At 35.8% G+C, this 27,823-nt stretch overlaps 1 protein-coding gene across 12 annotated transcripts in view; it reads right to left on the bottom strand.

Annotated features, from left to right (window-relative positions):
• LOC115216453 (transient receptor potential cation channel subfamily M member 3) overlaps nt 1-27,823 on the bottom strand; it is an 841,279-nt gene that overhangs the window by 137,104 nt on the left and 676,352 nt on the right. For all 12 annotated transcript variants that reach the window (XM_036506322.1, XM_036506319.1, XM_036506321.1 and 9 more), the window contains 2 exons: nt 24,319-24,382; nt 13,607-13,731 (listed from right to left, as the gene is read on the bottom strand). In XM_036506322.1, coding sequence (XP_036362215.1) covers nt 13,607-13,731; nt 24,319-24,382 — 189 coding nt within the window. The remainder of the gene's footprint in view (nt 1-13,606; nt 13,732-24,318; nt 24,383-27,823) is intronic.

The raw sequence follows: 27,823 nt of genomic DNA, 5'->3' as shown, positions 1-27,823 counted from the left end.
AAGTGACAACACTGAATGTATACTGCAATTTTTGCAGCAGCAAGCTAAATGTAAACAAAAGTACAAACAGATATACACCTGGGTATCCTTCAGTTTCCACCCACCACAACCACTCATGAAAGTTTGACTAGCATAGGGCTATTGTAGAAGATACTTGCTCAAGATGCCAGGTAGTGGAACTGAACCCAAAAGCCACATGATTGGGAAGCAAGCTTCTTAACTATTTAGCCACACTTTCACGTATAGTGTACGAGTGTGTGCACATATACATATAAGCACATATACATACACATGCATATATATTGATAAATATATATATCTACATACATACTGATATATATTTACATACATACTGATATATTCACACACACAGCCCCCACCGAAGCACATGCAATCCATACTTCAGCCAATGTCCGTCCCTATACTTGTATATCTTCCTACACATGCATACAGCATCACACCTGCTTCTTTCTTAATTCTCCCCTAAGGAACTGCATTTTCACTTGGCTCCTAACAATTTTCTTTTCTTTCCCTACCTACCACCTTTTCTCATTCTTTTATTTCTTCTGATGAAGGACAATATGTCTGAAACATCAAAACTCATTACCTTCATTTCTAAGTATTAAACTAATACACCTGTTAAAACATTGCTCTCCTGTGTTGCCTTCCTAATTAATTGGTAATAAAAAATAAAGTGAATTATAACCAGCATATGTGTTTTATTGGTAGTATGACATTTCTAAAATACAACTGCATTCACTTCAACACAATTATTACATTAAGGAAAAAAATAACAAATACACAAATGACATATACATAGGAATACATGTGTGTATCTATATATACATATGCTTGTGTGTGTGTTGTGTGTGTGTGTGTGTGTGTTGTGTGTGTGTGTAAGTAGACATCATTATCATCATTTACTGTCAATGGGTTGGAGGGCTTGACTGGATCTGATGTATTTGAAGACTATTTAATGCTCAATGTATATTTTGGTATAGTTTCTACAGCAGTATGTCCTTCCCAGTACACACTTTACAGCATTTACAGGGTGCTTTTTTTGTGGCACCAGCACTAGTGAGGTTGCCATGTAGCCTGCAATACCAGCATCCTTTCAAATGGGTGTGGCTGTAATAGAGAGGAAAGCATTATGCTATGAGATGAAGGGACCCATAACAGAAGAAGTTTTTTGCTGTAGGGGTGGATAGCTACATGATAACTCATATTATATAAAAAGAAAAAGTTGGAAACGGTTGGGATGGAACTGGAGATATAAATACAGGTGAGAAAAAGTGAGCGGGAGCAAGGGAATCATGAAGTGTGGGTAGGGTGGAGATTAAAGAGTACAGGAGAGTGAGAAATGGTTGGTGGGAAGGAATAGGTAAGAGGGCGAAAGTGTGGTGATAGGGAAGAGTAGGTAACAACTGTAAAAATTGGGTGGGGTTGAGATGGTTTGGGATACTAAGAAGGGCACGGGGTAAGTGGTATCAGGGAAAAGGTGACGCATGGAATTCTGATCATATTTTATTACTGCAGCAGAGTAATGAACAGTAATCCCTCGCGATATTGCGGTTCACCTATCATGTACTCAGTACATCATGGACTCTTCAGTATATTGCAGCCGATAGGTATTTATATTCTTTTAGATTTTAATTATTTCTGTGGGAGATTTTGGAACGTAACACCCATGTTAGTCGAAGGATTTCTGTAGCGAGAAAGACGATGGGTAGTGGGAATGTCTTGGGGAGATAGGTACAGTTGTGCACACACAGACAAAAATGTACAAGTACTTATATTTATACATAGATGTGAGAGAGTGTGTGTGTGTGTGTGTATGTATGATTCCATGTTAAGTCAATTAAGAATTAGAGCTAATTAACAAATAATGATATCTTTGTTTCGCAGTTCAAGCATTATGATAACCATATTCAAATATTCTATTTTCAGTTATACTAGATTGGAATAATTTTTTTTTTCTCTTCTTGATCCTATTATCAAAAACAAACACAAAATTTCTCATTAAATACTACAATTGGTTTTGGTATTGAAAGTTTGTGAGTGGGTGTTTTGGTCTGAGAATAAGTTCTGTGTAGGAAGACAGACTTGATTAAAAATTTTGTAAATACATGCATGGAATTCATGAAAGTACAAAAGGAAGCAAATCTAGTACAACGGGTATAATTGGAAGAACCGACAAAAGAAGCAACAAAAGGCCTTTTAAGATATTTGTCCACAACTTCAAATACCTAATCAAGTATAAATCAAACTATAGCAGCAATACAATACAAGAATCTCGAAGAATCATGATTATATAATTATAATAATGGTGACAGTTATGATAATTTAGTGTTTACTGATGTCGGTATCCATAAAACATTTGTGCCTGGCATAAAATTGATTTTGAAATCAATTAGGATACTGAGCTGGTGAAGAAAGCAATTTTAAATATGCAAGCATGAAGAGTGCAAATGTTCTGCTACAGAGTAAGAAATGATATAGATGATATAATCATGATTATAATGATTACATTAACATAATGCTATCTCGGTTGATACCAATCAGAGAGTGAACATCCAAGGATCAATAGAGCAAGTTCAAAATATACATGATTTAACAATTCTGACTTCTGACATGTCAATGTTAATATGTTTTGGTTAATTTGTAACAAACACACGTCTAAATATCTCGTTGCAAAGTCAATATGGTAACAGAGTAAAAATTAATCAAACAATCAGATTCTGAGGGAAATAAAGTTAGTGAGTAAAGGATTATGTTCCGGTCACACTTTTTTTGAAATATTGGTTTCAAGTCTTAGTACAAAGCCAGCAAATCAGGGTAGTGGGTATGCCGATTATATCGACCCCAGTTTTCAACTGATACTTATTTCATCGACCCGGAAGGGATGAAAGGCAAAATCGACCCTAGTGACATTTGAATTCAGAATGTAAAGTTGGAAGAAATGCCACAGAGCATTTTTTTTTCAGGCACAGAAACGATTTTGCCGGCTTGCCACCCTCTTCTTCTGTAATATTAATTCATAAATACAGTGGATCATTATACATCAATAATTCCAATAACAAAAAAAAAAACAGATTTTTTTCCCCCATTTTTTTAAGCAATTAATTTTCTTTGTTAATATGAACACATGCAAAACTAATGTTAGGAAATTCCAAAACCACCCACAACCATCATGACAGACACCATAAATATTGAACAGCACCAGACCAAAGTCATTAGGAGAGCAAGGAAGAAGTAAAACAGATGAAAGAGAGGGAGAGAGAGAAAGAAAGAAAGAGAAAGACAAAAGTGTAGGAAACACACAGAAAGGTAAAAGGATGACACAAAAAAATCAATATATAGGAGAGAATTATGAGTATTTATATGGTAGTAAAAGCAGTCTTCATTTTAACTTCATTTTAAGAAAAAGCAAAACATAGAAACTGATACGAAAGAGAAGGAATCCACAGAATTAGAAATAGAAAGGGAAAGGAATTGAGGGAGAGTGTGTGTGAGTGAGAGAGAGAGAGAGAGAGAGAGTGAAGGAGAGAGAGAAAGAGAGAATGATGTTGTCATGACCACTTACCATTAAAACAGCTAATTCAGATGAACCCATATCACTATGTGATGCTTCCTTAGAAAAGCTATCCATACTCCCTTTAAATGGAACAAGTGGGCTGCCCCGTTTGCATTTTGCAGTAGAAATTAAGTATTCAAGCTGCAACAGGTGATGATACATCCAATTTTCTATCAATACTATCGTGGCTACTGCTGCTACTAACAGTAGAGCTCAGGTAATATAGTAATGGTTGACATTAATAGATTTCAGAAATGACTTCAGAAACACCAACACTTAATAGAAGAGTAGCTTAACGACATAGGTAATTCACCAAATGTCTTTAAAAGGAGACAAGAACATAATATAAAAACAAAACAAAAAAAAAGACCATTCTTTGTATTTTGTAACATAACTATTTCAGTGAAAGACAATCTGTAGATGCAAACAACATTGATAAATCACACAAACAACAATAAACAACAGCAGCAACAACAATGAAGTTTAGTTCAGTGTGTCATCTCCATATAGCAGTTTTAGGTTTTCCATTTTACCAAATTATGTTCCCAATGATGATACTTGCCATAATTATTAGACTGGCACAAACTAATTGGGTAATAAAGTTTAGAACAATATTTTTCCTTCTTTGTATGTTTTTTTCATTTTTTCTTTTCTTTTTGTCAGGGATTCTAAAAATCTGACATCACATGACAAACATAAAAGAGAAATAATATAATTAAAAACATGAACAACGACGACGATGATGATGATGATGATGATAATAATAATAGTTGTTGTTGTTGTTGTTGTTTTAGAAGTATTCTTCATTTCATAATGAAATAACAAAAACTTCAAACAACTCTTAAGTGAATTAATATTTCCATATGGAAATACTAAAAATATAAATCTTTTATGTTTATGTATGCATTAAAAAAAAAAAAGAAAAATCCAACTCTAATTCTAATAAGAAAACCAAAAAAAAAAAAAAAATTTTTGTTCATTATCACCCATACTTTAATGGCCTGCACATTCATATTGATTTGGTTTGCACAATTGTCTTGCAGCAGTACTATTATTTTTAATCATTACCCACTAACTCTAATTGCTTCGTCTGATTAGAATCACACGGTTCTGGAGTCAACGAAGGAGCTTCTATGTAATTGCAATCCTGATCACCTTTAAAATTTGACATAGTTGAGTTAAATATTTAAAACAACTTTTTAATAAAGACAAGATGGCAACACTCAAGAAATGCAATGAAATAAGTGCTTGATTTTATTGGCCGCCTCTATATTGTAACCGTGTTCAAATACAACTGGCTAGGGTTATAAAAATAAGCGTCTATTCATTAATAGCCAACATAAACATGTTGGTCAATTGGTTTGTTGGTTGATTTCTTCAGTCACATTTTACATTCTAAAGAGACAGGAAGGGAGACAGTAAAAGAGAGACTTAACACAAGAGGTACAAGATTAATGTCTCATAATTTTCTGAAAAATACACATTTTTTGTGACTGAAATTTTGCAAGAGATAAGTTTTTTTTTTTTTTCAATGGAATAGATTGCAATTATACTGAAAAGTCACAACACATGTTTGTTGCAAATATACAAATGAAAAATTTATTCAATTTTGAGGTAATAAATATTTTCTATTGAAAATTACTATTCATCTCATCATTTTGTATAAGTACTAAGAAATTTGCTAAAAGTTAAATTCTAACTATTGTACGACAGGGTGACGAAAAGTTCCTAGCTTTGAGTAAAAGAAAATACAGAAGGATCAGTTAATTATGATTTTATTCAACATACTCCCCTCTGAGACTCACACACTTATTGCAGTGGTCCTTCAGTTTTTCTAAGCTTTGTAAAAGAACTTGGAAAGTTGGGCCTCCAACCAGGCATTTCATGATGCCCTTAAAACCAGGAACTTTTAAATACCCTGTTGTATGTATGTGTGTGTGTATGTGTATATATATATATACATATATCCACACATGAAGGGAGCTGAAACATTCCTGGTTTTGGGTAAATGAAAATACAGAAGGATCAGTTAATTATGATTTTATTCAACATATACCCCTCTCAGATCCACACACTTTTTGCAGCTGTCCTTCAGTTTTTCAAAGCTCTGTAAGAGGACTCAGAAGGTTGGGTCTCCAATCAGGCCTTTCACAATATCCTTAAAGCCAGGAACTTTTCAGCGCACCCTTGTATGTATGCCATATTTCTTGATATTAGCCACAGTAGTAACAGCATACTTCCAAAGTTGCCAATCAAATTATGGGTAACGCTAGTAAATAAATGCAACCACTATCAGTATCAAATTGTGTATAATTTTTTTCTTCTTTTTAAATAACAATCAAATAGCCATGCCTATGAATTTTATTAGAACCTCTGAGGCTGACAGGAGGAAGATCTTGTCAGACAAGACACTCAAACCAAATACTTGCAACAGAATGCTAATTCACTCAAAAAGCCACATGATGTTAAACAAGGGAATAGATGAAGAACAGGGGCAGTCCTTCAGAAGGGCTTCCACACAGTTTCTCCTCTTGCCAAATTCCACTCACAAGGCTTTGGCTGACCCAAGACTACAACAGAAGACAGTTGCTTAAGTTGCAGTACAAGACCAAACATAGTGAACCTCTGAATCACAGTGAAACCTGGTGAATGTCTAATTGATTGATTATTAGCAGTAATCAATGATTATGAAACAATCATCATCAGGTGTGGCTGTGTGATAAGAAGCTTGCTTCCCAACCATGTATTTCTGGGTTCAGTCCCACTGCATGGCATCTTGGGTAGTCTTGGGCTGACCAAAAGCCTTGTGGCTGGATTTGATAGACAGAAACTGAAAGAAGCCTGTTGTATGTATAAATGTATATATCTATATGAGTCTGTCTCCCCACCACTCCACTGCTTGATAGCCAGTGTTGGTGTGCTTATGTCCTTGTAACTTAGTGGTTCGGTAAAAGAGATCGATAGAGTAAGTACCAGGCTTAAATAACAAAAGAAGAACCAGGGTTGAAACATTCAACTAGAAATTCTTCAAAGTGGTGCCCCAGTATGGCCGCAGTCTAATGACTGAAACAAATAAAAGATTTAACGTCCACTTTACCATGCTTGTATGAGTCAGACAGAATTTGATGAGGCAACACTTTTATGGCTGGATGTCCTTCCTGTTGCCAACCCTCACCTGTTTCCAAGCAAGGTAATATTTTCCCATGACCAGACATGTTAGCCATAGAAAACTGGAAATGAATAACATAGCTTGTATGCCGGTGATGCTGGTGATGCTCATTTAAAGGCATCACATGCTGCTGAGACAAGGGTACTCACCAACACAAATACACATAAAAGCTTCTTTCAGTTTTAGTCTACGAATCCACTCACGAGGGCTATAGTTGGTCCAGGGTTACGATTAGGTTTAGGTGTAACAATACTAATAATCACTTGTTAAACTCAATATACCCATGCTTCAGAGCAAAGTGTCAGATAAGTAAAGAGCCTAATAGCAATAAATGAATGACAACAACAACACAGAAAAGGGAGTTACACAATCATTTTTGTTAGCTTACAATTGTTTCTGCTATAAGTAAGGGTTGAGTGCTTGCACAGCATCTTATAGCTTCCTCAGAGTCATTTAAATAGCTTTGTATAGCAGAAACAGCTGTAAGCTAATGAATAAGATTACATGACTCCTATTCTTTTGTCATTCATTGATATATATTATACACACACACACACACACACATCTATACACATACACACTCATACATATGTACACACATGTATGCACACACACACACACACGTCGAGAATTATAAGTAGAAATAAGTTCTTAACTCCAAGTCACGCGACCAACTAAACTGTCAGATGCTGTTACACGTTGCTAGTCACAATGCGCTTTTGCATTGTTTTAACCTTCAAATGATGCTACCCCACTGTATAGGCAAACAAACCGACAGTCCCCACTGATTGAAAGGGGGACTGAAGCAACATGAAACAAAGATTTTTGCTTAAGAACACAATGCACTGCCCGGTCTGGGAATTGAAACCATGATCTAGTGATCGTGAGTCCAGCAGTCTAACCGCTAGGCCATGTGCCTTCACTTAACTCCATATCTAAGTTATAATTATCTCATGATGTTCATGACTTTGGGAAAGGCATGAATATCATGCAAACTACTGTCCTGCATAGAGAAAAGACATATCTGTACAGACATACAGTAAAGAAAAAAAGCAATCAACGATTACACCTCAAGGAAGATTCATAGAAAATAATGAATACACATCTCCCTAAAGTCCAACCCCTCCTCAAAGCGGTAGGGTGGTGTAAATGGGCAGTGTCAGAGCTACGCCGTTGGGAACTTCGGTTCCTGGTAGGGCCACCCAAGGCGGATTGGTCTGACACAGAGCGGTATTAGGGCTGCAGCCTGGCCATAATTCCTCATCTGTATATATCTTTTGCTTGTTTTGGTCATTAAACTGTGACCATGTTGGGGCACTGGCATGAAAAATTTTTAGCCAAATGAATTGACCTTAGTACCCCACTTTTTTTTTTTGTTAAAGCCTGGTACATTATTGCATTGGTGTCTTTTGCTGAACTGCTAAGTTACATGGATGTAAACAAACCAACACTGGTTGTCAAGCAGTGGTGGAGGACAAACAGACATGCACATAAATACATATATATATATATATATATATATATATTATACAACAGGCTTCTTTCAGTTTCCATCCATCAATTAAATCGACTCAGAAAGCTTTGGTTGGTCTGAGGCTATAGTAGAAGACACTTGCCCAGATGCCACACAATGGGACTGAACCAAGAATCTGTGGCTAGGAAGTAAACTTCTTTCCACACAGCCATGCCTGCGCCTAAACACACACATATATGTATATATACACATGTGGGTGGATGTGTGTGTGCGTGTGCGTGTGTGTGTGTGTGTGTATATATATATATATAGATACATACACACACACACACACCCTTGGCTTGAAAAGTAGCCCGCGGCATACACCTCACTTGGAGGTACCGCTTGCTATGAAACATCTGTAGCTCGGACTTTATCTACTCCATTCTTTAACTCTTGGGATTTTTATTCACGTAACTGGCAACAAACTGTGAAATTAATTTTTTCAGCTTATTGTACTTTGATACGGGCAAAATTCACAACCTTCCACCCCAATAATTCATTATTATTGTTCTTGAAAGTTGTTTTTTTTTTAAATATTTTCTATGGATTGCTTGAGGCTCACTTTCTTACTACACCTCGATCCTTGGATCTTACATTTATATATATATATATATATATATATATATATATATATATATATATATATGAAAGAATAATGTGTCTGTGTGTAGGTGTACACATATACCTCCTTTTCTCCACATGTACAAATTCTATTCCAAAGAACGTTATTAATAGGATACTGCAACTAGTGAATATATGTAGCAACGATAATAGATTAACAACACTTGTGGTGCGAATCTTCTTGATAAGTGGTTAACAGTATCTGTATGACTCATTCATTACAACTTCCAGCAACACACATACATTATATATTGTGTGTATGTGTGAATGCTATCGTATTCCTTTATCGGATGGAGCAGATATTCTAGTGAAATAAAAGTACATTTTGTACACACACACATATACTAGATATACAGTTACGTAGCGATCAATGTGGCCGAACAAAGCAGGTTACAAGCAATGGCAAGCAGTCATGACAAACAGTGAAAAGAACAAACAGGCAAGCATATAAATATGACTGAGCATAGATATAGTGCTGAGATGGCAATCATTGATAAATAAGATTATTTCTCTACTACTTCTAAATCAATGAAATGAATTAGTTTAAAAAATAGAAGAAATTTATTCTAAAGTGGACAGAGGGACATACATTATTTTTTCGGAAAATTGGATCTTGAATAGCGTATAATTAATAGGTTAAAAATAAAAACCCCTCTGATAGAATATGTCGAAGGTCGCCTGTAGGGCTTCAATTACTTGTATCCAAAGAGGTTTTTTTTAACCCAATATTTATATGCTATTATTTATAGCCACAGGAGTGGCTGTGTGGTAAGTAGCTTGCTTACGAACCACATGGTTCCGTGTTCAGTCCCACTGAGTGGCACCTTGGTCAAGTGTGCTCTACTATAGCCTCGGGCCGACCAAAGCCTTGTGAGTGGATTTGGTAAACGGAAATTGAAAGCCCATTGTGTGTGTGTGTGTGTGTGTATATATGTATATATATATATATATATATATATATATATATATATATATATATATGTTTGTGTGTCTGTGTTTGTCCCACCAACATCAGTTGACAACAGATGCTGGTGTGTTTATGTCACCGTCACTTAGCGGTTCAGCAAGAGAGGCCGATAGGAACAAATAAAAGAATGAAGCTCTATCATCTGCTTTGAGAGTCACTTGAGGTTTAGAAATTCTTGTGAGTGTGTGTGTGTGTATCTTTTAAATTTGACTGTGGGAAATTGTTTTGAATATGCAAATAAAGTTCCTATTCCATTATGCCCATCACAGTGGAACCAGATTTTTGGGGTTGCACCAAGCTGTACCAATATAACGTAGGATAAATATAGTAATAATAACAATGATTCTTGGAGGGAATTTATAAATATTTTAATACATCTCTACATGCATTTCCACAAATCACAGTTCGTATTCCTGGGATGATTAAAGTGTGGTCCGTAACCTCCGTGACCATTGAGTAGGTCATCTTCATGGAGTCATATTACGTGTGTATACATGTGTATATATGTGTATAGCTTATTGTTCTGTTAAGGAATGATCAACAAAAAAATGTACTCCATCAAGTGAGAGATAAATATCATTTAATGTGTTATAAAATTGTTTGGGAACACAAAGCATGTTATAAAACCTGCCTAGACCCATATCTTCAAAACAAAAAACTACTAGTAGCTCATATCTTTATAGTGTGTGTGTGTGTGTGTGTGTGTATCTATCTATCTATCTATCTATCTATCTATCTATATATATATATATATATATATATAAATTTGATAAGTATTCACTTAAACCAAATTTATTCACTGCTGAATTATTTTGGTTCTTCACACGTGGCTGAGATGAACAAACTAGAATTTTTAACTTGTATATAACTATGAACATTTGTATATGCACTGTGGATATGTTGTGTTCATGTGGTATGTACAGATATTTATAATTATGTACATTCGGTTATGTCACACTGAGGACGGTAAAGTGGTATTACATCGTTAAACCAGAAATCGATCTATGGCTAAACTTTTTTTTAAATCTTTTTTGTTCATTCCCTTGCTTTCAGCATGTACCTATGTGATAAATGAAGTAGTTTAGAGCCATTTGGCATCTTCTTCTAGCATGTGGCATTACTCATTAGTTGCCATTATTATAACTTTATAATCATATTTATAAAATTATACACTTTATATATATATATATATATATAAAGTCGCCATGATAGATCGTTAGCCACTACACACATTTTTTTCTCTCCTTGTTTTTTCTGTGCCCCTTTCTGTAGAAGAGCGTAGGCTTGAAACTTAAAAGACTTTTTCTATTCCTGAACATTATACTAATACATCTGTTTGTTTTGTACACCACCTGTCTTTGTCTTTTGTTTTTTTTTGTAAACTCTCCCTACATATATATATATATATATATATATATATATATATATATATACATACATTGGGCAAGCGTCTTCTATTATGATCTTGGATTGACCAAAGGCTTGTGAGAGGATTTGCAAGACAGACACTGAAAGAAGCCTGTTGTATGTGTATCTGTTTGTACCCTAGTATCATCATGTGATAACTGTAAATGAGCATCAGTCATACAAGCTATATGGTTTTTTTCCAGTCTTGGAAACAGATAAGGATTGGCAACAGGAGGAGCATCCAACAGCAGCAGAAAATCTACCACAACAAATTCCATCTTACACATGAAAGCACAGAAAAATGGACATTAAAATGGTTATTATATATACATACTAGCAGAGGCACCCGGCGTTGCCATGGAAGAAATTGTCCATTATATATTGGAAGAAAAATGCAAAATATCTTGTATAGAAATTTGTTATTCTAAATTCAATTTTTTCTTCAATTGTGGGATACAATTTATTCTTTAACTGGGAAATCAATTTTGAATTCATAATACAAAAAAAAAAACAAAAAAAAAACACTTTTATGAAATGAGATAAATTCTATCATATATTTTGAAAGAAATTAAGAACCTGTTTTTTTGTTTTATATACCAAAGTGACATCCATCTTGGCCAAATACACAGATTATTGGATACTGGAGTGCATCATATGATCGGTGGGTTGCATTTATCTGCTGAATCTTATGTACTGTGTGTGTGTGTGTGTGTGTGCCTGCATGTGTGCATATATATTGCATAGATAAATATAATACATATGTATATATATTATATACATGTGTTGTCTATAAACATTATATACATATCTTTGTGCATATATTTGATTGAAGAGGATCAAGAAAGGATTGAAGTGTATCGAAATGAAGCATGCCACATTTACTGGCTAGACAGAATGAGGCAAATCAGGCAGTTAAGTAATTCAGCATCATAGAATATAATGCACTAATGAAGGGCGATTCACTAGTTTCATAGTTCACAAATGTAACAGTATCCGTGTCATAAAACATAATTAAAATAGACAAATAAGATATCTGGTACTTCTACAATTGTTTCATTAAGAATTATTATTGTGACATAAACATGGTAAAGACAGATGTGCAGTATGTAATATGTTATGCAACTCTCAACTCATCAGGTTTACCAAATAAGCAATGTTCATTGAACAACAGCTCATCAGTATACATTACAACAAAAGCCATAACAAAAACAATTGTAGCAGTACTGCACCAGATAACCCCTTCACTGTTTTTATTATATATATGTGTGTCTGTGTGTGCGTGCGTATACACACACAATACATATGCTTTATACCATCTATATTGCACAGCCAGTTATCATTCCCTTGTTCTTGAACCACTCCTATTACTTGCACACATACACCATCACCACAAAAATCTCCCTTATATTTACCATTGATCATGCCGCCACCCTTGTACACCACTCACTAGATTCAAGTCTATCTCTAAACAATGCCTAAATAATATTGCTGCTCTCCACCCTTTCTACACTGTCACTTATCCCTTTCTCATTCCTGAGTCACTCCTATTTCTTTCACCTCCAACCCCCACCGGCCAAGCATTTACCATTGACCACACCTTCACCCTTATTCACCATTCATATCATTCACTTCTACATCCAAGCAATGCCACAATAATATATTTCATCTAACCCATGCTAGCACAGAAAAATCTACATAAAAATAATGACCAAACAAATATAATATCAAGAAATGAAACAAATGTGAGTATAACAGCACTGGGGTGTTTCAGAGTTAACATTGTGACTCCTCCACAATGTATTTCTTTGTTTCAATACTTGATTCCAGATCAATTGACTTGCCAAGCAAGTAATTTACTCTGTAGCTTGCTCTGAAAGTAACATATGATACATGCAAAGGGGATCTTTTCGGTTTGAACGGCATTTTTAAAAAATAATTTCCATGTAACTAAACACTATTAAACTTCGTATTCTGGTAGAATGTGTTTATAAAACATCTTTTTCTCTTGGCTTTATTGACAAAGTTCTGTAGTTTGTAAGATATTTGTTGTTTTTTTTTCTTCAATTTCTGCAATTTCAACCAATCAATGACGTCTATTGAGGTGAAAACATTCTCTGCCGTATGAAAATGTCCCTCGTTTAAGAAACAGATTGGGTTTATTTACATTTCTGAAGAAAAAAGATACCCTTCCCCTAACCCTAAAACAGATTGAAATGCAATAGATCGATACTAGGGTCATAATTATGGGTGACAATTTCATATGACACCGCCGTTCAAACTGAAAAGATCCCGCAAAAGCACATACACAGAGTATAAAGAGAACAAAACGCATAAATGATTAGAGTTACTCACCGGCCAGTTCTGACCATAAACAAAAATATGGCTTCTGGCAATATCTACACGATCCCATGTCAAGGTGAGACTGAGTTGGTCAGGTGCACTAGCTCCAGAATCTTTGCTAGGGTAGCTTATCACAGCTGTTGGGAAAAAATATATTAAAATGAAACCAGAATAAAATAAAATACTAAGTAATCAATAAAACAGAGAATATTTAACCCCTTTGATACCAAACTAAGATTAGTCCTGTTCTATGAGACACAATGTTTAATCTTTAATCCTTCAGCATTTAATCTGGCCATATCCAGTGCAAATATTTTACCTGTTTTAAATTAAAACTAGCCAGATTGCAGCCTCACACACCTACCCTACAATGTCATTCTAAAAACAAACCGTTATATCATCAAAATCTCAAAGCTTTGAGGTAATGTATGATTACTTCAAAACAAAACGAATAAATAAGCATTGCATTGCATGCTGAAGGTTTAAACCACAGGTAAGGGTTTCAAATGTGTGTGTACCAAATGGGCAAAAAACAAAAAAAAAAGATATCTTTTTCTTAAGGATAGTTTTTATGCTTATTTTCACTTTAATTAGTATGAAACACAAAATTTACATTTTCATTGGAAAGTGCATTAAAACATTCACTTTCCTTTGGCCATATCCAATGAAAGAATTATTGAAACATCAATTGATGATGTTCATTGTTTAAGGGTTGGAGTGATTTAAATTAAATCCTTCCACCAAAATTTCATGTTTACATCACAAATATCAATTTAATAATGACAAAGTTTACTAAAATCTTTGTCATTTTACTCTTACTTGTTTCAGTCATTTGACTGTGGCCATGCTGGAGTACCGCCTTTAGTCAAGCAAATTCACCCCCAGGACTTATTCTTTGCAAGCCTAGTACTTATACTATCAGTTTCTTTTGTCAAACTGCTAAGTTATGGGGATGTAAACACACCAGCATCGGTTGTCAAGCAATGTTGGGGGCACAAACAAAGACACACATGCATACATACATATATACGACAGGCTTCTTCCAGTTTCTGTCTACCAAATCCACTCACAAGGCTTTGGTTGGCCTGGGGCTATAGCAGAAGACACTTGCCCAAGGTGTCATGCAGTGTGACTGAAGCCGTGACTGAACCATGTGGTTCGTAAGCAAGCTACTTATCACATAGCCACTCCTATGCCTATTAATTGCAAAAAAGACATTCTATTTTATCAGAAATATGTTAACAAAAGGATTAAAGTGATCTCAAAACTTTCCATTAAAACTTCATGCAAATTTATTTTCCAAACACCAGCTTAATAATGACTAACTCTTCACTTGTTTATTATTGTTCTTATTTCATCTTTTGTCCATTGTCTTAAAATCCTTTGTCACACATCTGTGACCTCTTCAGTGACTCTTCCATTCCATGTGAGATGGAAGCGGTCACGGATGTGTGATGAAAGGTTTCCAGACAATGGACATAAGAAAAAAATAAGAACAATACTAAATAACAAATTGAAACAAGGGCAGTCTATTTCAACAAAAATATGGCAAGAAAAGGGTTAAAGCACACAAATACAGAACTGAAATTTATAATGGAGATTTCATTTGGTATAGTTTCATGGGGAATAAATATTTAAAAAAGATAATAAAGTCATCAAAAAAGCAAAGAATATCTGGACTATAAAATACAAAATTGAAATTTAAAATTGAGATTTTTCTCAAGTAAAGTCTCTTTAAAAACAAATAAAAATTCTACACATGACTAACATAAACATAATAAAAACCGTGAGTATTGTAAAAATTCCATGATATATGGAAATGTCAGGTCTATTATGCAAGACAACCCCCTTAAAAAGAAAATAAAAAGAACAAAACAAAACATGTTTGACATTTAGTTGTTATCTCTTGAACCAAATATTGAGGAATTAACTTTCACTTTCACTATAACATAAATGATAAAGTAAAATACTGTGTGATTCAATGATGTTTATCATCAATTTTTCTCACTTTTATTCATACCACTCCTGCTTCTCCACCAGCTTCCCATTAAGGAAATGTACTTCCAGAAATTTTAATGCACAAGGATGGAAAACAAATTATTGTAATTCTTTTTCATCATCCTCATTGTTTTGTAATGTTTGCTTTTCCATGCTTGCATCGACTGGATGGAATTTATTGAGGCAGGTTTTCTAAAATCAGATGCCTTACCTGTTACCAATCCTCATTTGTTTCAAAATAAGGTAATATTTCTCCATGGTAGAACATGTTTATGTGGAAGATTCAAAATGAATAACACCACTTGTATGACGAGTTAGTGAAGATGCCAACGACCGCTCGGTTCAAAGTCTTGACCAGAAATGGCCTGAACTCTTTGCATGAACACCCTCCCTGTACATAACTCCATGTCCCCCTACATGGCCTTGCTTTTGCTTTTTGAGCCAAAAAATTAACTTAACTCATTTACAACTATCATGCAATGCCAAAACAAAGACCAACATACATACACGGTGGGCTTCTCTCAATTTCCATCTATCAAATCAGCTTGGAGTTATTGTAGAAGACACTTCCCAAGATGCCTTAAAGTGGGACAGAACCAGAAACCACATAGTAGGGAAACAGATTTCTTGACCATATTTAGCATTCACATAAAATTCAGAAAGAATTTCTTTAAAATGTTTACAATTTAAAATATTCAGCAAAGAGACATTCAAAGGTTTTCCCTGTTCTTATTCAACACTTCAATGTGCAATTGTAGTGTATTGGCAGAATTGTTTACAGAGATGGATAAAATGCTTTGTAGCATTTATTCCAGCGCTTTACATTCTGAGTTCAAACACCACCAAAGGCAACATTTATTAACTCTTCCTGGGTCAGATAAAATGCTTTGTATTTGTTTCAGCTCTACATTCTAAGTTCAAATCATGCTGGAGTCAACTCTGCCTTTCTCCGGAGAATGGCAAAATTATATTGACTCCTCATGAGTCAATAAAATAAAGTAGCAGTCATGTACAATGGTTAATATAAGTGACTAAGACCAATCTAATCTCCTTGAAACGGCTCACCTTATACCTAACTTAGAATGAATTACTGACCACTGAGCAGAATATGTGTTTGGCATGGTAGGTAAAGACTGATGGAATTCACACCTTTCTGAGGTCAATTTCATATCATACTCCTAGGAAGCCAATAAAAACCATATGTAGTTGACAAGTTTGCTTCCCGACCACATGGTTTTGGGTTCAGTCCCACCATGTGACACCTGGCATAAATAAGTGTCTTCCATTATACTTCCAGAGTGGACCAAAGTCCTGTGAGTGGATCTGGTAGACAGAAACCGAAGGAAGCCCATCGTGTGAGTGTGTTTCTTTGCCTTGACAGCACGTGATAGTTGTAAACAAGTGCCACTGTCATATAAGCAGTGTCATTCATTTCCAGTTTTCTGTGAAAACATTGTCTGGCCATGGGGGAAACATTACCTTTCTTAAAAAAAAGTGAGGGTTGGTGACAAAAGGAGCATTGGGATACAATTGTACCCCACCCATGCAAGCATAGAAAAGTGGATGATGATGATGATGAAATTCAGATACAGTACATTTCTTTAAAACAAAAATTCCTGTACCTAAGATAGACACTATTAATTCAATAATGCGTTTCTTTTGATTTGCTTTGTCAGAAATCTATATTAACACTTCAGTCACTTATGATGTTCCTCTTTTTCTTTTCTATCATTGCATGGCTTTAAGTACCTGTGACCATTCCTTCTTTCCTTCCATTCCATTTAATGTTGTTACTTAAGTGACCACAAGAACACATTCAAAATGAATGGAAAGACAACCAGAGGCAATTCTTGTTAAAACTATACACAGCACTGCCATCGTTATTCTAATGACTCATACTTCCGCAACATGAATAACTACACTTGTCTGCTCTACCTACCCACTTTTCTTTTAAACTAACATTTCCTTTCAATTCGTATAGGTGCTTCAAGCATTTTATACCCACCTACCTACCTACCTATCTATCTATCTATCTACTCATCTCTCTTTCACTTTGTGTGTGTATTTTACACACACACATACACACACATAATCACTGAATGTCCATTTTTCCATGCTGGCACAATTCAAAGAGAATTTGTGGAGGTAGTTTTCTATGGTTGGTTGCCCTTCTAGTTGCCAAACCTCACTTGTTTCCAAGAAAGGTAATATTTCCCCCCCATGACCAGACATACTTTCATAGAAGACTGGACACAAATAACACCATTTGCATGATGGTGACAATCGTATACCACCATCGTATGTTGTCAAGCCAAGGAAGCAGAAGCATACAAACACACACATATTCTTTCAGTTTCTGTTTGCCAACTCAACTCACAAGACTTTGTACAAAATAGGGCTTTAGTAGATGTTTGTCTAAAATGCCATGCTATGGGACTGAACACAAGACCATTAAGCTGGGAAGGGAACTTCATCCCACAGCCATATGTGTGCCTCCACTCTCCCTCATTCTGTTTCCCACCTTCACCCTGGTTACTGCTATTCTTTCTTTATACAACTCCTTAATGTTAAGAAACCTGTTCTGCTGGGGTCCCTTCTCTCATAATTCAACCTTTCATCTCTTAGCATAAAGCTGCCTCTTTCGAGGCTTATAGTCATGCAAGCTTTATGGTAACCTCACCAGTGCTGGCATCATGAAAAAAAGCATTCAGTACCCTATGTGAAATATTAGGAAGAGTATCCAACTGCAGAAACCATACCAAAGCAGACGGTGGAGCACAATGCAGTCCTCAGACCCATCAGATCCTGTCAAACCAAGATGCCAAGCTGGCAGAAATGTTAGCACGCAGGACGAAATGCTAAGTGGTATTTCGTCTGCTGCTACGTTCTGAGTTCAAATCCTGCCGAGGTCAACTTTGCCTTTCATCCTTTCGAGGTTGATTAAATAAGTACCAGTTACACACTGGGGTCGATATAACTGACTTAATCCATTTATCTGTCCTTGTTTGCCCTCTCTGTGTGTAGCCCCTTGTGGGCAGTAAAGAGATAAGATCCTGTCAAACCATGCAACTCATACTATCATGGAACATGAAGTTTAAAAGATGAAAATGATATGTGTGTGTGTTTGGAGGGGGTGCAGACAAACACATCGTCCTCATATATAATTATATCAATATATACTGAATAATATCAGCATCATCATTTATACATATATAATGTATGTTTTGGTTTTAACAATTGTTTCACAAAAACAAGAGCATACACACACAGTTGTTTTGTGAATTATCAATATTGATCCAAAAAACAATGTTATGTAAAAAAATTTTTTTCCATAAATCAAATATATTTCATAATTCTAAAAAGTAACTGAAATTCCATTACTGATTTTACATCACTGTCCCTAATCCAATCAATTGTAATTTTAATGATTAATCTTCTGAAACTGCCAATAAATATGGGTGCTTGATTAGTTACAAACTGGGTGTTGCACTGTGGAAGTTGGCTGCTGTAGGTCGGTATATGAATTTCTCCGCAGTCAATATTGTTTCCAGTAAGTAAATTTGTCAGGAATAATAGATCAATTGTCATTTAAATTGGGCAGAAAATAAAGATGATAATTCAGTTCAGTCAAATCCAAATATTGAATAGCTAATAGAAAGAAGGAACATCTTTATATATAAAAGTGAAGTTGTGTGTCTGTCTCCTACGATTTAGATTCCTAACTACTCCTACATTTTGCGGTGCAGTTTAACCAAAAGCGGGTATCTTATAGTCGTGATTCATATCGAGCCCTTCTGGGTATTAGCGTGCATCTACGATGAGTCTACGATTTAAAAAAAAATTTACCATCATTTTTTCCCATTTTTAATGCATTTTTTTTGCTATTATATAAGGGAAGTAAATCTCTAAAAATGTATTATTAAATCTCAGAACGTAAAAAGCTACAGTAACACCCCCCCCCTTTGTGGTTAGCCATATTGAGATGGCTATTATACTTTACATCTCTAAAAATGCTTATATAGTTATTTCCCTTACAAACCCGAGCAACACCGGGCGATACTGCTAGTCACATATAACCAGTTGACCCTTGGATACTCCATGGTTTAATTAAAAACAAGCACCTAGTGTTTGTATGTGTGTGAGTGTGTGTATGAGCCAGTGATATTTATTTTACTCTCTCTCTCTCTATTTCTCCTTCTCCATCATGCACACATTGTTATCCATTAGCACTTTAATATAGATATCTTTACTACCCACAAGGGGCTAAACACAGAGGGGACAAACAAGGAGAGACAGACAGACGGATTAAGTCGATTACATCGACCCCATTGTGTAACTGGCACTTAATTTATCGAGCCCGAAAGGATGAAAGGCAAAGTCGACCTCGGCGGAATTTGAACTCAGAATGCTACGGCGGACGAAATGATAGAAGATAATTCTGCCAAGGTCAATTTGGCCTTTCAATCTTTTGGGGTTGATAAAATAAGTATCAGTTGAGCACTGAGTTCGATGTAGTTGACTTGCTGCCTCCCTCAAAATTGCTGGCCTTGTGCCAAAATTTGAAACCAATGTAACAGAAGACAGACACATAAACAGACAGCTCGTTAGATAGATATAGAGAGAGGTGTGAGTGAGTGTATGCCAGTAGCATTAATTGGAATCTCTCTCTCTTTCACACATACTTTTACCATCCCCTTTGCAAAGCATGACAGATTAACATGATAGGTTGTTTATACCACATTGCCAGAGCAGCCAACTGGCTTCTGTGCCAGCGGCACGTAAAAGGGCACCATTCGAGTGTGATCGTTACCAACGTTGCCTTACTGGCACCTGTGCTGGTGGCATATGTAAAAAGATTGAGCGAGGTCGTTGCCAGTATTGCCTGTTTGGCCCTTGTGCCGGTGGCACGTAAAAAGCACCCACTACACTCTCGGAGTGGTTGGCATTAGGAAGGGCATCCAGCTCTGCCAAATCAAGATTGGAGCCTGGTGCAGCCATCTGGTTCGCCAGCCCTCAGCCAAAATCATCCAACCCATGCTAGCATGGAAAGCGGATGTTAAACGATGATGATGATGATGAACCTATCATTAATACTATCATTATTATAATAGATTTTATTGAATCATAGGCCATTTCATTTCACTCTGAAAAAAATCTTCAACTATTCAGTTATTTTTGAATAAGGAGCTTCCCTACCACTTCCCTACCTTATTACAATGGAATACTGCTCTTCAGAAATCCCTATTGCAACCTTAACTTTAGCTCCATACGTTGTAGTCATATCCACTCCTGGACATGTCCTTCACTTTTATTCGGCACAAAAACTGCATGGCCATGTAATGCACTTTCATTTTGAATACAGCAAGGCAAAGTACTGCACTTTTATTTGGAACAAATAGTGCAAGGCTTTGCAACACAGTTTTATTTATTCAGAAGAAATACATAGGCGTAGGAGTGGATGTGTGGTAAGTAGCTTGCTTACCAACCACATGGTACTGGGTTCAGTCCCACTTCGTTTCACCTTGGGCAAGTGTCTTCTACTATAGCCTCGGGCAGACCAAAGCCTTGTGAGTGGATTTGGTAGACGGAAACTGAAAGAAGCCTGTCATATATATGTATGTGTGTGTGTGTGTGTATGTTTGTCTGTAATTACCCCCCCCCCCCAACATCGCTTGACAACTGATACTGGTGTGTTTACGTCCCCGTAACTTAGCGGTTCGGCAAAAGAGACCGATAGAATAAGTACTAGGCTTACAAAGAACAAGTCCTGGGGTCGACTTGCTCGACTAAAAGCCGGTGCTTCAGCACGGCCACAGTCAAATGACTGAAATAAGTAAAAGAGAGAAAAGAGAGGAGACCATGTACTGTATTTCCATTTAGAAAAAAATATGCAGAAGTCATGCACTGCACTATTTGCAACAACCACTGCAAAGTTATGTACTGCACTTTTAGTCAAAACAAACTGCAGAGCCATGTAATGCACTTTATTTACAACAAATACTGCAAGTCTATGAACTACACTTTCATTCAGAAGAAATAGTGTACTGCACATTTATTTGGGATGACTAAGGCCATGTATTGCACTTTTCTTCATAGCAAATACTGCATAGTAATACACTGTACTTTTATTCAGAACAATGCTGAAAGGCCAAGTTCTGTAGTATTTATTCAGAAGAAATCCCACAAGGCATTTTATCGAACACACTAACCTCTAACAATTTCTGCTAATAGCATCTAGAGTAACAACACTGAAAATTAAATACTGCACAAAACAATGTTTTTATCTCATGTTTCATGAAGTTTGTATTTCAGAATGTAGGAAATATTCTTGAAACAAGAATTTGCTGGTTTCTTCAATTGGCCTTTCTTTATGTCAAATATTATACAAAATTCTTTATCAAATAGCATAATCCTGAGGGAACGTTTCACCCAATCAATGCAGTCCTATAATACACAAATTGCCAATTCTTCAAATTCTATATTAACTGCTTTTGCTGGCTGTCTCATTTTATCATGAACAAATATGCTACGGGTGAAGGTTTTCAGCTTTCATTTAAAAAAAAAAAAAAAAGGCAGCAGTGACAGAGGCAGTAACAAAAGAAATGACAACAAATTGGCATGGGATCACAAGTGTCAGGAAAGAAATATTGTTGAATTGTACTTATTTTAGCCATCTTTGGAGATAAAAGAAAAAGTAGACTAATAATAATAATAACAATAATAATAATATTAATAATAATAATAATAATAATAATAATAATAATAATAATAATAATCCTTTCTACTATAGGTACAAAGCCTGAAATTTGGGTTAGGGCAGTAATCGATTACATCGACCCCAGTGTGTAACTGGTACTTGATTTATTTACCCTGAAAGGATGAAAGGCAAAGCCAACCTCAGTGGAATTTGAACTCGGAACGTAGTGGCAGGCGAAATACCGCTAAGCATTTTGTCCAGTGTGTTAATGATTCTACCAGCTCACCAATCCTTTCTACTATAGGCACAAGGCCTGAAATGCTGCTAAACATTTTGCCCAGCATGTTAATGATTCTGCCAGGTTGCTGCCTTAATAAGAATAATAATAATAATGGTTTCAAATTTTGGCACAAGGCCAGAAAGTTCAGGGGAAGGGCCAAGGCAATCACATCTACCCCAGTGCTCAACTGGTACTTATTATAGCAACCCCAAGAGAATGAGAAGCAAAGTCGACCTCAGCAGAATTTAAACTCAGAATGTAAAAATGGACGAAATGCTGCTAAGCATTTTGCCTGTCATGCTAACCATTCTGCCAGTTCATCAATGTTTGATCCCCTTCTGTTTAGCAAAGGCAGGGTACCAGTTCAGAAATAGTAAGAGAAAAATTAAGCATTTGCTCTACATGGATGATCTGAAACTTTTTGGTAAGAATGAAAAGTAGAGATAGATTCCTTAATACAGATTGCAAAACTCTTCATCAAAGATATAGGATTGGAATTTGACATAAATAAGTGTGCAATATTAGTCATGAGAAGGGGGCAGGTAGTCAACAGTGAAGGCATCCAATTACCGAATGGCCAGACATTAAAATCATTGAAAGGATAGAGCTATAAGTATCTAGGAGTATTACAATCTGGCAGTGTACTAACTATAGAAATGAAAACAAAAACTGAGTAGGAGTACATCAGAAGGGTGAGGAAGCTAATGAAGTCAAAACTAAATGGTCCGAATCTAGTGAAGGCTGTAAATACTTGGGCACTATCATTACTTAGATACTCAGCAGCTTTTTTTAGACAGGGCAAAAACTGAATTAGCAAAACTAGACAAAAGGACTAGGAAGGAATTCAATATGAATGGAGGACTCCACCCAAGCGTAGAAGTAACAAGATTATATTTACATAGAAAGGAAGGTGAAAGAGGGTTAGTATTAGTAGAAGACTACGTGAAGTGCATGCATGCACACACACACACACACACACACACACACTCACTTCATTTCTACATTCATGATTAAAATTACTGGAAAAATCAACTTCTAACTGACTAGTTCAACTTTTAACAGTTTTGAACATAGCTTTATATCAAATAATACACAAGAAATTTATCACAGTATCATAATGATATATAAAAAATTATATAACACAATAATAACATATAAATGATATCATATAGTAGTATATTACAAACTATATAATTATGATAATATATAAACTATATCATATAGTAATATATTATAACCTATGTAATTATGAAGTATATTTGCCACTTAAATGTGGCTAACCCTTAAGGGTGGATGCTACTATAAGTGTGATGCTTAAGAATTAGCCACATTTGAGTGGCAAATATACTTCATGATGTCTTGCAGCTACTGTTTATACCTCGCTCAGAAATTTATTATATGTAATTATGATATATAAACTATATCAGATACATATATTATAGGATTATAGAAAATATAACTAATTACATCAAATATTAAAAATCTAAATTATTACAAAACAAAAAAAACATTTATTTAGAAGATATGAAACAAAAGATTGCAATAACAACAGCAACAACAATATGAAATAGTTATGAAATCTCCATTGGTCAGAAAGACATTCAAAAGAAATAAAGGAATGGTCAACAACAAAGAACTCAATGCAACCAAGTTGTCTCTGAGAGAAGAGGAAGTGCTGTCCTCCCCGTCACAGAAAAGACAACACAACTAAAACAAAACAAGTATGAAAGGAAAGAAGTGTAAACATACCCTTTAATAATGCAGTCAAAATAGCTAAATCCATATCTGCCTCCCCTAATCTGAAAACGGTAATCTGCAAGAGAAGAAAAGGAACAGATTCATTAGAAGAAGAAATACATATTTTGATAGCTGTGGTCAAGGTATAAAACTGTTCTTTGCATTTGGGATTTTCTTTCAGAGACATTAGAGAGATATATTTGAAAAAGTTTTAGATTTTGCAGTGTTCAAATCTAGTGGCTTATGTAGAAGTTATCATATTAGTTTTGCTTGGGTACAATTTCTACAAAATCATGGAAAACTTTAACACTTTTGATACCAACCTATTTAACCCTTTCGTTACTCTATTTATTTTGAGATGCTCCGTGTTTCCTTCAAGTAGATACATTTTCAAGACTTTAGTTGAACAGAGGCGATGACAGATGACACAAGCCCAAGGTGCTGCCTAAGTGAGACTGAACCTGAAACCATGCAGTTGAGAAACAGACTTCTTAACCACATGGCTGTCCCTCCATCTCAAACGTATGTATGTATGGAAATTAGTTTCTCTGATAAATTCTATCAAAATTTCAAGGTTGTCTCTTCTTAGAAGTTAGATAATGTTCTATAAAAAGAACTACAGGAATTTATCATGAAAAGTTTAACTTTCGTGTTTACTGAAGCTTTTATTAACTCCGGAGATACGAACACAGAAAAAATTAAAAATTCCATATGAACTAAGGCACTCTTTTATGTGGTGCTATATTTTTAATATAAATAAAATAAAAATTAGAATTAAAAAAGGAGACATAGGCAGATTACATAATATAAAAGAGTGGTTCAGAGCATTATGCAACAAAAGAAGAGATGATGATGATGATGACGACGATGACAAGAATGGTGACAGAGAAGAGGAAGAAACTAATATTGATCTGTAATTATGGTTTTGCAAAGAGGAAAACTAATATATCATATTAAAAACGGTGCGGGGTGGAACTGCTGTATAAAATTTTGGTTGGATCAATTATCCAATCCATGCCAGAATGGGGAAAAATAAGGAAATTATTATCATTAGTATTTGTTGCTGTATTATTATTATTATTATAATTTTAGAGATGAAGATTAATTCCTGTCCACACATGTTACTGTTCTCAATGTGCGCACACTATCGGAATAAAAGCATTTAGTTTTAACAGTGTGTAATAAATGCAAAATTTTGTTGCCTAGTTTTTATGAATTGATATTTAAATGTATCCCTCTCCAGCCAACCATATGTACATACACACACACACATATATATATATATATATATATATATATATACACACATGAGTCACCAAGACTACTAAGTGCTTTACAAGTGTGAAACCAATAGTTGCTCTATGACCACCCATAACATTTAACTTCCTAATGTGTGTGTATGGCCAATGCCAGCGCCGCCCTGACTGGCTTCTGTGCCAGTGGAACGTAAAAAGCACCCATTACACTCATGGAGTGGTTGGCGTTAGGAAGGGCATCCAGCTGTAGAAACATTGCCAGATCAGACTGGAGCCTGGTGCAGCCTCCTGGCTTTACAGACCCCAGTCGAACCATCCAACCCGTGCTAGCATGGAAAATGGACGTTAAATGATGATGATGATATATATATGTATATCATCATCATCGTTTAACGTCCGTTTTCCATGCTGGCATGGGTTGGATGGTTCAACTGGGGTCTGGGAAGCCAGAAGGCTGCGCCAGGCCCAGTCTGATCTGGCAGTGTTTCTACAGCTGGATGCCCTTCCTAACGCCAACCACTCCGTGAGTGTAGTGGGTGCTTTTTACGTGCCATCTGCACAGGTGCCAGACGAGGCTGGCAAACGGCTATGATCGGATGGTGCTTTTTACATGCCACTGGCACGGGGGCCAGACGAGACTGGCAACGGCCACAATTAGATGGTGCTTTTTACATGCCACCGGCACGGAGGCCAGTCGGGGCGGTGCTTGGGTCATCCATAAGGAATGCGGGTTTTTTTTCAATTACATGAGCTAAAAGTCAAAAAGGGATGTGATAAACTACCTGCATCAACTTGCTATGAAAGCAGGGAGTAATTTTACCTTGTCCTTATTCTTAGTGCAAGTTTTGAAGAGTGCAGTTCAATTTTAACAGTTATTTTTTCAAACCAATAATGGAAGTGACAAAGGAGCACATTTGGCATATTTTGCTTTATGAGTTCAATAAAGGCAACAACATAATGGCAAGTGCAAGGGATATTAATGTAGTATATGGGGAACGGACAATAAGCATAAGCCAGTGTCAACAGTGGTTCCAGAAATTCTGAGCTGGAAACTACAGCCTAGAAGACAAGCCTCACCCTGGCAGATCTGTGGGGCTCAATGAGGACATTCTGCAAACCCTGGTGGAACAAAATCCCATTGTAACGTTGGGGAACTAGCAGAGAAGCTTGGATTTGCACATGAATTTTAACAACAAAATTATATATGGACCCCCAAGGGCCATAGAAACTCCACTTGAGAACCACCGAGATGGAGTTATGTATGTATGTAAGTGTGTGTGTACACACATTCAGCTTGCAAAGTGAACCGCTTAGATTACATGGCTTGTTAAAATAAATACATGATTGGACCCTAACAAAATATATATATATATATATATATATATATATATATATATATATATATATATATATAAAAGATATTGACTAGGAGTGGCTGTGTGGTAAGTAGCTTGCTTACCAACCACATGGTTCCGGGTTCAGTCCCATTGTGTGGCACCTTGAGCAAGTGTCTTCTACTATAGTCTTGGGCCGATCAAAGCCTTCTGAGTGGATTTGGTAGACGGAAACTGAAAAGAAGGCCGTCGTATATATGTGTGTGTGTGTATATATATATATATATATATGTGTGTGTGTGTGTGTGTGTATAAGTTAGTGTGACTGTGTTTGTTCTCCCAACATTGCTTGACAACTGATGCTGGTGTGTTTATGTCCCCGTAACTTAGCGGTTTGGTAAAAGAGACCGATAGAATAAATACTAGGCTTACAAAGAATAAGTCCTGGGGTCGATTTGCTCGACTAAAGGTGGTGCTCCAGCATGGCCGCAGTCAAAATACTGAAGCAAGTAAAAAAGTAAAGAGTAAAAGAGTACTACTTTACACTTTCACAGAATAAGTTGGTTGGAGAAGGTAGGGATAAATATCCAGAGGCAAATGTCATTGGTTTCCCTTTCAGCTCCCTTTTAGTAAACAACATAGAAAAGGGTTAGGTTTAATGTGTTGTATAACACCACTACTATGCTTTGATGAAATATCTTCATTACTCATGGAAATTCATGCTCATATAATTAAAATTAAGTGCATCTTTATGGACAATGGAGTACTAACTAAAAGGAAGAGAAGGATCAGTTAAACAGTAAACCTTGAACTATACAAGACTTGTACCTACATCAAAATCCTGAAGGTGGAAACTAAATTTAAGAATGCCAAAAATTTCTTATTTTACACCAGGAAAACTGAACTTCAAAAATTAACTTCAATTGA

The sequence above is a fragment of the Octopus sinensis genome, linkage group LG10 (genome assembly GCF_006345805.1).
Source record: "Octopus sinensis linkage group LG10, ASM634580v1, whole genome shotgun sequence".
In the NCBI taxonomy this organism is placed as follows: domain Eukaryota; kingdom Metazoa; phylum Mollusca; class Cephalopoda; order Octopoda; family Octopodidae; genus Octopus; species Octopus sinensis.
This window is presented reverse-complemented; position numbering and strand designations above follow the sequence as displayed.